Source organism: Trachurus japonicus, chromosome 8, assembly GCF_045865225.1.
Source record: "Trachurus japonicus isolate A0001 chromosome 8, Traja_1.0".
NCBI classification, from domain to species: Eukaryota; Metazoa; Chordata; class Actinopteri; order Carangiformes; family Carangidae; genus Trachurus; species Trachurus japonicus.
The window spans coordinates 11,834,048-11,844,590 of NC_140914.1; the positions used below are offsets into that span (position 1 = coordinate 11,834,048).

At 40.7% G+C, this 10,543-nt stretch overlaps 1 protein-coding gene across 1 annotated transcript; it reads right to left on the reverse strand.

Annotated features, from left to right (window-relative positions):
* Positions 1 to 971: 971 nt before the first annotated feature.
* galr2b (galanin receptor 2b) lies at positions 972 to 9,875 on the reverse strand. The gene is made up of 3 exons (XM_085785393.1): positions 9,749 to 9,875; positions 6,212 to 6,594; positions 972 to 1,936 (listed from the first exon to the last, which is right to left on the reverse strand). Exons 2-3 carry the CDS (start codon positions 6,583 to 6,585, stop codon positions 1,174 to 1,176), a joined length of 1,137 nt encoding a protein of 378 aa, XP_085641519.1. The 5' UTR covers positions 6,586 to 6,594; positions 9,749 to 9,875; the 3' UTR covers positions 972 to 1,173.
* Positions 9,876 to 10,543: the final 668 nt, after the last annotated feature.

Here is a 10,543-nt window from a genome sequence, read left to right on the forward strand (position 1 = left end):
CAGAAGAAAACACAACCAAGGGGCAAGAAATGTTCTTTTTACAGCTCTGAGGTAGGACACAACAGGGAGAGATAGTGAGTGAAGGTCTTGTCATCTGAAGAGAGAAGCTATGCATGACATTATCATAACCTTTTCAGCTCTCAGCTCTTTCAGCTTTCTCTACTCTTTCAGCTTTTAGTTTTAAATACACAAAATACAAATTATCTAATATAATACACAACTCTTAAATGTTCAAGTGCACTCATTGATAAACAAAGTTATTATGTACTATTTTACAACAAAGAGAAACATGCCATGGGAAACAATTTGTGCAAAATATTTATAAAGCAAGAAAATGTTTTCAGTTTTTAATTAGGCTACCAAAAGACTCAGTCTTCTACTGTTAACTGCTATTAATTATCAAAGACAAATAAATATATATATATATATTTAACCAAATTCTTACATTTTCACACCTGATTCTTCAACCCCCAACACAGCAATGAGCCCTGTCCATATTTTGACATTTTACATGTTGATATGAATTTAAGCTGTAACTGAATAACACTGTTTGCAAACAATTTTCTGAAAGTTTAAACATACATAATTCGAATATACCAGTAATATCTTGACAAGACAGAACAGCATCTGCATGCAAGATACAAAACAAATGTCCTCTGCTTTAAAAACAGCTTAAATGAAAGACTAGCAGGTTCCAAACTAGCCGTTAAAGTTTGATCGGACTGTGAAGATGAGAGCTTATGTGGAAAGAGGCTGAAGCAAGAGATCATTAAACCAACAGTCTGCACAGTGTTGGAGAAGACCGTCGATGATTTGGACTTCACATCAGCGGAGAAGCATCTTTGGGACTATTTGAAAATGATGAAAGATACCGTAACATTACGAGACACATTCTGTGCTGCTCTGACAAAGTGCGAGAATGATGTGGATTCTCAGTTACTGCAAAAAACTTCAATAAATACCAAAGTGCAAGCCATGGTTAAGGCAAATTGTGGAACAAGAAATACTGAGAAGTTTTCCCTTTTTAGAAAACATTTCTCTCTGATCTGTTTGTAGTTTTCATTTGCCACTAAACATGTGATTATTATAATTAGACGTTTACATGTTTCTTTTAAAAATATTTGCTGCAATGTCTTTTACAAAAGGCAATCTGTGCTAAGCCTGAATCACTTGTCAAGTCTGCCGCTGAAAGGGCAAATTCAGTGTCACTGTCGCTTCTCTTGGCTCTGCAATGGGCCTGTTAATCATCTCACATTCATTCTGTCTCATATTCTCCTCGTTCATCTGTGACACCTCTGTGGAGCCTGCTTCAAACCCAGGCACAGTGTTGGCCACATGAACTACGTGAACCTTATTTCTCCCTTTTTTACTGAGGATGCAGCTGAACACTTTCTTGAAGCCCTTGCGAAAGTGCTTGGACACCAGAGCGTACACGATGGGATTGACGCATGAGTTGGCGTAGGCCATGCAGTGAGAGAGAAGCCTGAAGGCGTACGTGGTCTGGTTGAAAGGGAAGTCTCCGTACAGGTAGCACAGGATCACCACGTGGTAGGGCAGCCAGCATATGCAGAAAAGCACGGTGACGATGATGATCATTTTGGTGACTTTGCGTTTGGCCCTCTTGGATTCCGACATGCCGTCCAGAGGGTCGACGGCGGTCCACAGGTACTTGATGGTTCGAGTGTACGAGAGGCTCACGATCAGCACGGGGATGACGTAGCCGAACACGAAGGTGCACGTGTCCAGCACTTTGCGGTTCTGCTCCTCCCAGCCGGGGATGCATACGGTGCTGTTGTCGTAATCAATCAGGTCGTAGTAGCTGAGATACGGGCCCGCAAACACCAGAGAGAGACCCCAGATGATCACCATGGCAACCACTGCATTACAAGGGGTTCGCAGCTCCCTGGAGCGGAGTGGGTAGCGAATGGCCAGATACCTTGAAAGGGAGAAAATAATAATACAACATGTAATCAAAACCACTTGAAATAAGATAATTAGTCATGCTGAGCTAGTGAGGTAATGGTTAGGCTATATAATAAGGCTATAATTATTCTAATCCATTCTTTCATTAGAGCAATTAAGGTCTAGATTTTTGACCCAAAATCCTGCTTTTGTTTAATCCAAAAGAAAAGGAAGGACAGTGCAATATTAGACCACTTTAAAAACCAATCCATCTCACCAATTGCCTGTTTACATACAAACAATCAATTCACCAGCAGTTTGATCACATGACGGGAATATCCACTAAAGAAGCAGCCGCCTCCACACTCAGTCTTACAAGCGTCACGGCTCATACTTAAGGTTCTGCACTGAATGATAGTCATTTACGCTGCAGCTGCGTGTGGGTTTTATTGAATAAAAAACCCCGTAGGGAAATATGTCAAACTGGTTGCAGCATCCACAGAGGTTTCTTTTTTTTCTGGCTTCTCAATGGGATGTGATCTTAACAATGGCACAGAACATGAATGTGCCTTGTGTCTGGCTTTTGATGAAGCCGAACAGGTAGGCGATAAAGGCGCAAATCCCAGCACACAGCACATGCGTCGGTGAGGAAAGAGCCTGATGTTTTTATGGCACCAGTCTCTCTCAATAATAACACCACACACTGTTTTGTTTTGTTTTGTTTTTTTCTCACAGATACCTGCTTTGTTCATCTTTGAACATTCACAGCTGTAATATAATGGCCATTTTCAAAATGCTGCCATATGAGAACATTTTCTCCAATGGCTTAGGAGTGTTTCAGATGTTGAAGATTCTTTTGCCCAAGGCAGGGATCCCAACTAATGTCGCAAATCCTTGTCCTCCCATACTGTCTATCTCCATTTAGAGGACACTTCAGCCAGCTCTCCAGAAACTGCGAAAACAGCCTCCCTGCTTTTTGAGACCTCATTGAAATGGGGCCAAAGACACTTATGCTCAACATGAAAGAGAAAAAAAGCCTACTTGTCACATATGGAGGCTCAGTGGTTTGGGGATATACAAGTACTTAGACATTACTCTGTATGCCTGGCTGGAATTAGCAGATGAATTTGAAAGTTATGTGCTAATGGACCGTCTGTCTGACAAGATGTTTTGCTTTTTTGTGTGAATCAGAAAGCAATTACTCTGAAAAAACAGACTCTCAGAAGTATATTTAATGAAATTACAGCTTTTTTTGTTTGTTTTTTGTGTTTTCTTTCCAATGGTCAGCAAAGACCTCACACTGATTATATGGGACTTTGAATTTATACAATGCATGGACTGCTATATCCATTATGTATGACTCACAGCCTCAACACAGGTTACAAAATCACTATATAGATTTCTTTATTTCTAGGTGTTGAAGACTGCATGTATACCTCTGGTGCAGTATATATAACATGGACCTGGACTCAAGGAAGAACTGTTAAGAGTTTGGAGGTCAAAAGTCTAGTGGCCTCACAAAACAATATCATGGCCTTCTGGGTGCAATATAACAAGAGCTCCTCAATGAAATCCCCTTTGGCACAATTGTCCACTACACTCAAGGATGAACTGTATAGATTTTGGTGGTTAAAGGTCAGAGGTTAAGGTCAGGGTCATGGTCAGGGTGGTGGAGGCATATCCATACTAGTGGCCTTGATGAGGATGTTTTCTGAATTTGCAGTATACGCTTGTTTATTTGTGTATGTTTTCTTAAGATGCAGTGAGTTGCACACTTCAAACAGCAAGTTCAAACTGAACTCCCTGATCCCTGATGATTCATATGAAATCATTTTCTCAGTGGAAAGTTCTCTGATATAAAATCACAGTTGGCCCATGATCTGCTGCAAAGGTAGCACGATGCACCACAAATACTTTCCATTAAAGGAGAGTATATGTGTGTATGTGTGTGTGTGTGTGTGTGTATGTGGTGTTCATTCAGGCGGAGCTGTGATTTAATTCCTGCAGGGGATCCCTGGTCAAAGTGTAACTCTAAGCTGCTGCTTTTTTTTTCTTCTTTCTGCTTGTTACACAGGAACTGAACAGCAAAAATCTTTTAACCTCCCGACTCTCTTCTCCAGACACAGGAAGAGACATTTGGCTGTTGAGTTAAAAGAAAAGAAAAAAAATCATTGAATCCTCTAAAGTGTAAACATAGCCGGTGTGAGCGGAGAGGGTCTGCAGCAGAGGGCAGCTGCTCACTGACACTGTCCATATTGACTGAGTTGACTGTGTTGGCCACAGCTATAATGCCGCCTTAGAGCTTACTCAGGGATCTACTGTTCAGCCAGGGATATTGCGTGACTCATAAAATAGTCAATTACAGATTCAGCATCTCCATGAGGTCTTAGAGGTCTCAGACTCATTAATGTGGACCTCGGGGGTCTTGCTCTCCTTGATGTTCCCAGAGCTGTATTTTTCAAATCTTCAAATGAGTAAAATGAATGTAAAGGGAACCTGATCATGAAGTATAAAATCAAAGAAATCAGACCACGAACAGACACTGTGTAGACTACCAAGTGCCTTAGATATTTGATCCTTAGTTGTTACCGTATATAATTATGTATCCCATTAATAAACACCAAAACTCCAAATTGTAACACTCAAAACATATACGGTAATTAATTTACGCTTTAGTTTATGCTAACTAATGCATGACTGATGACGAAAACGTCTACCTGTTGCAGCACAACACATTGGTGTTTGTCACCACATGACTAATTGTTTAACCTTCACTGATGTGTCAGTTGCCACCAGCTATGTCTTTGGTATTTGGATTTATACCTCATTTTAGCTTTCAAGTGTGACAAAAACCAGTGGAGCCAACACAAACATTGTTTGTATTTGTTGATGACTTTGGTTGAACAGAAAACAAGAATTGCTATACATATTGTTCCCCAATAAATTTCTAGCAGCCTCTGCGCTGTGTCTAATTTTTCCACTAGAGAATCAGCTTGATGCTTTTATGACACCAAACAGCAGGAAAGTAAGGACCCTCAAGAGCAGACAAAACCTTCACAATCCCTCTCTTAGATCAATATTTCTGCCCTTTAATTATTAGTTTGCACAATCATTAAACAACTTTTTGTCTCCTAAGTGATTCATACTCTTGAACATCTTATTTCATTCCCTTGGATTAATCATTTGTGCCCTTGAATCACTGATTACTCAGTGTATTATGATTATTTATTTTCAGACAATTTCACCAAAGTTTCCACAGCAGATTATAAATATGCTTGGAAGCCAGATATGAACAATACATCCATGTATGAGAGGTTGAAATGAAAACTGTTAGTGTAGAGAAGACAAAGGAAAAGGGAGTAAAGGTGACTACTACTACTACTACTACTACTTGATTTAGACAAATGAGGGGGTAGTTAGTCATCCACTTCCATGAATATTAATTTTAGGGGAAAGCATGGGTTCATTTTGAGGGATGGCAAGATTTATTCATCAAAACAGACAGTTGGGTGCATGAATTACTTATATTAGTGTGGGATAAATGGTCTGCACTTTGACCACTCAAAGCACTTTGGCCACATTCACATATTCACACAACGTTTCTACAGCAGGCTCAAATCCACACAATTCAGGATGTCGCCCATAGACAACATGCAGGCAGGGAGAGCTGGGAATCAAACAGGCTGTACCATTAGTTGTTGATACTGTAATAGGATGCACAAAGCTTTGTTGATTGATTGATTGGTTGATTGGTTGGTTTAAGTGTCATGCATGCACATTATTGAACCCAGCCCATATGTGCTTACAAGACACTAAACAATATAAATACAAAAATTCAAAGATGGCTAAAAAGTCTTCTCAAAAGTACGTATTCATAGACTTATGCAACAAGAAATTCAGAGTATACCAGGCAAATTTTCCAGAATATATAAAACAATATTCATAAATGGTAATAGGATAGTGTTTAATTGTCTTGATGCTCATGCTTTTTCAATAAATCTGGCTAGGGATGCAGTCTCTAATTTTAGTATTATATGGAAAATAAAGTTAAGAGATACATAATTAATCCTAATTATTAGTCATCATTTCTGTCATTTTTGAACAAAAGTGGTTTATTGCTAGGATAATTGTCTGATTCATTCTAATGGAAATAATGGAAATGGTAGCGAAAAGAAACTGCTTCATGGGAAATGATTCCCCCATTTGGAAAAAAAAAAAAAAAGCACTCTGAACTTATGAAACAGTTTTAAATGTCACATAGTATAAGTCTCCTTAAAATAGGCTTACTGTATAGCTATAAGCAATTTACCTGTCAACGGAGACAGCAGCGAGTGTGAAGCTGCTTGCGTACATGGCGAGGTTCATGAAGAAGTGCACCACTTTGCACATGAAGGAGCCGAACACCCATCCCTCCAGGGAGTAGATGGTGGCTTGGAAAGGGACGCAGAAGATGATGAAGAAGAAGTCGGCCACGCTCAGATTGAGTATGAACAGGTTGGTGGTGTTGTACCCGACCTGTCCGCTCCGCAGGAGCACGGCGAGCACCAGGCTGTTACCGACGGTGCCCAGCAGGAAGATGAGGGAGAAGACCACTGACACAATCACACTGGTGGGGTTGAGCTGGTAGCTCTCAGACGCGTTGGCCTGTCCCCCTGGTCTGCTGAAATCCTCAAAGTCAGACATTTTGAAAGTCTGCAATGAGAGAAGAGAGAAGACACACGTATCAGGCAAATTATAATCACTTATTGGACTGTGTTGCTGGGGAACTTTTAACTCACATCAACTGAGAATACCGTGTCCCAGTGCACCAGTGGTGGTGGACTCAGAGGAGCTTTTGATGACGAGTTTGTCTTTGCAACTTCGCAAATCACTGAAAGTTAAGAGAGCTGCATGCACTGAAAGATTTCTTTATCCAATTATTCCCCATAGTCAAATCATGTCAAGCATACTAATAAGAAGCTGTATCTAATTGGCTTGTGTAGCTTTGTCAAATGTGTACTGGAAATGTTTTCACTCACTATAATCATGTGGTTATTATTTGATTGCATTCATACACTATACCTCTTATCTGTGCAGTGTTGCAGGAGCCAGTGCCAGTTGTCATAGGGTGTAGGTATGGGTACACCAACGGGCAATTTAGAGTTGCCATTTAAACAAATTTTCATTTTTCATGAGGGAGGAAGCCAGAAAACTCACATAGGACTGTCTTGCTGTGAGGCCACAGTGCTAACCACTGCATCATAATGTCACCGATGCTTGGGTTCATGTTTAAAATTACATAAGAGAGAGAGGGGGTCAGCTTTCAAGTGGGGGTTCCATAACACAATACAGTACAGCAATTTGCTGGTTTCAAACAAGTTTTCAGAAAAGTGGAGCTGGCCACTTACCGCTCCAATCTGAGAAATGGTGTTTTAAAGTCAGAGCTGTCTGAGTGCTGTCATGTTATTAGATTCGCTGGGTGAAAATGGAAAGAGCAGAGGTCCATCTTTACCACGGGGTGATCAACCATTCACAGAGTGAAGTGGGTTGAGGTTTTTTTTATTTATTTTTTTTTATCTCAGATGGTTTTTGACCGATTAGAGCCTCTGACGTACATGAAGCGAACTCTCCAATGACGTCAGCACACGCTCTCAATTTTCTGTCATATTGCTGGCATGGTAAGCAGTGCAAAAAAAATTGGGACTTGACAGTAAAGAGCTGCATGGGATGGTGAAGTTGATGAGTCATAGTAAGGACACACACACTCGCTCTCTCTCTCACACAAAGTAAGGTTTCCGAACACTGGATTCAACCCCATCTATCTACCAGTTCCATCAGAGTTCAGTTCAGGGTTATCGTGTTGAATTTTGCCTAATGAGCTGTACTTGATTGTCTGTTTTTTTTTCCAATCTTAATCTGTTGGTTGGTTTCTGTGGAGTTTAACCACATCATATTTCACTGGCACATATATGTAATTTCTTGGAGGCAGCTGGATCAACCTTTTTTTGCTCACATTTGTACTACATTCCACATAATCCAAGAGACCACCTTTTGCATTCAACAAGCAACTTCCTGACAGACCAGAGGCTTTGGAGTAGAATACCACATATAATGATGGGCAGCTGTGAGTCGATGTAACGTATTGGGTTCAAGTGTATTTCAAGCTGATTTCATTCACATGCAGACACTTGTAAATCTTGCTCATTGACTGCTGCCGTCTCCTGTATTGCAAACAAATCTCTGCAGCTCCAAACACAGGCTATATTTAGACATGACACTTTTTGTTATAGCTTTTTTTTTTTTGGTGCAGAAACAGATTTCAATTTGTGTTGCTATTGTAAAATCAGCCATGACAAATAAAGAAAAAAGGTTCAACCCACAGATACAACATCGTACAATGTCAAGCTGAACCTCCAAACACAATTTTTGAGATTCAAAAATGAAAAATCACCTTAAAGCAAAACTCAAGGTTTGAAATTATCCTAGTTTAACAGACTTGCATAAAATGCAAGATTAAATATTGCCTCATATCTGTTGCAGTGAAAATGTGATGGTAAAATTCATGGAGCTGAAATGACGTTGCAACAATTAGGAGCTCAGACTGCAACATAACATTATTGTAGATTGACAGATCTGATTTCATTTTGGCAGCTGTCTCTGCAGAAAATGATAAAAGCAAAAGACAAGAAAAGCTAAATCACAGTGCACAATGTTGTGACATTCTTTTGAAGTCACCCTCAGGCGTTTGTGCTGCTATTCCTCGAATCTCAGCAATACCCACCTTTTAAAATGAATTATTAAACATTATTAAAGTTTCAATATCCCTTGAGTGTGAACTCATGCCGCCATTCTGGCTGCATAATCAGAATCGTGACTAAGAGCAGAATTAAGAGGATGTACTTATCACGGTCAATGGCAAGTAAATGACAATCTAAAGTGGAGATAATAGACCTGGAAATGTGTTCTTATTGTAGTCTTAGTCTATTAAAGAGACAAGGTTATAGCCATAGAAATCGCTGCAGAGGAATTGTCCTCATTGCTTTGTTTCCATGCCTCACTTCAGCAGCCCCCTTTTCACCAGTGGAGCTGATTCCCCTCCACCCGCTCTTTTTTTCCCCACCTAGGAAGACAATGCTGGACTGATATTAAATCTCTGACTGCAGTGGGATATCAGTGCTCAAGACCCAATCCAATGCAGAGCAGAATGTGTGAGGCACCCTGGGTAGATCAGAGAAAACAGGGATAGACCTGCAGGAGCTTCTTGAGCTGCTAATAGACAGCGTGTGGTTGTAGGACCTGACAGGTTGTGGAATTTCCAGACTTTAGCTGAACTCGGCTGCATGACGGGTGTGAGGGTATAATTAGAATTTTTATAGACGAAACAATGGGTAATGAAAACAGCAGTGCCCACAGAGGAGGAGGAGGAGGAGGAGGAGAAGGAGGAGGAGGAGGAGGAGGGAGGGGGGTAATGGGGATGTAGCACAGTCTAAACCAGACTGTGTGGGAAAACATTTTGACAGGGGAGGCTTCAGCCTTTAAACTGATGATCCGGCACAGATAAGGCAACACGCTGCATCAGCATTGTTTTGCATCTTTATCAATAAGCAGCAGAGCTATAGAATAAGACACATGATCTCAGATCTGTCTCTCTCTGCTGTTGCTGGGATGAAGATAAACAGGCAAACTTTAGATAGCAGCCAAGCAGTGATGACATTTCTGCATCCTTTAATTACATGATTAAAAGGAAAATTCTCATTGTGTGTCATACATTTCAATATATTTTTATACAGATCATTTCAGATATCTTTACACTGCACAACAGCAGGATGGACATGCAGATCAGGCAGATGCAGTGTGATAAACCTACCAGGCTGATGATCAGTATCCAAAGATTGTGCGCTCCACTCAGATTAAGAAACGACGCTCCCAGCAGAGCTGCTCCGTCAAGATGCTCATGCTGCTCTTTACACTGATGCCTCTGCTCTTCTCACAGTGAGCTACGCTATCTGCTTGTGTTGCTGCTATCCAACTCTTTCTCCTCCTCCTCCTCCTCCTCCTCCTCCCCCACCCCTCCCACCCCCTCCTCGTGAGGACTCCTCCCCCTCCTCCTCCTCCTCCTCCTCCTCCACATTCACTTTAATTTTCACACCTCACTGCAGAAACGGATTGCAAGTGGAGGTATGGACGGACGCTGCGGCGCCAGGCAATCTATTCACAATCAGTGCATAATCAGGAGGCTTGTTGCCTCATAACCTCAGGGCAACACTGATCACCCTCACAAGGTGTTTACACATGCACAATACGTCCATCTTTAACACTAGATTGTTGTGTATAGTGAAAGGGAGAGCGACTGGTAACTACTATTGTTCAATATCACAGATGCCCTGTGTCTCTTTCAAGCCAAACAACTGCTCATTTAACCACAATTATGCAATTTTCATCAATCCAACCTGTAACAACAAGGGATTCACCCTCAAATAGTCAATGTTTTTTTTAATGTATTTATGTTTATTCTTAAAGTTATAGTATAGATGAACCACCATTCACTTCTGCTCTGTGGTTCAATTTGTATTTATATTGTTGCACTTGTGTAACTTGTGTATTGCAGTATTTGTTGTTATCAGAGCCCATCTGTGTCTCTCCTCTTGGATTATTTTTGTAT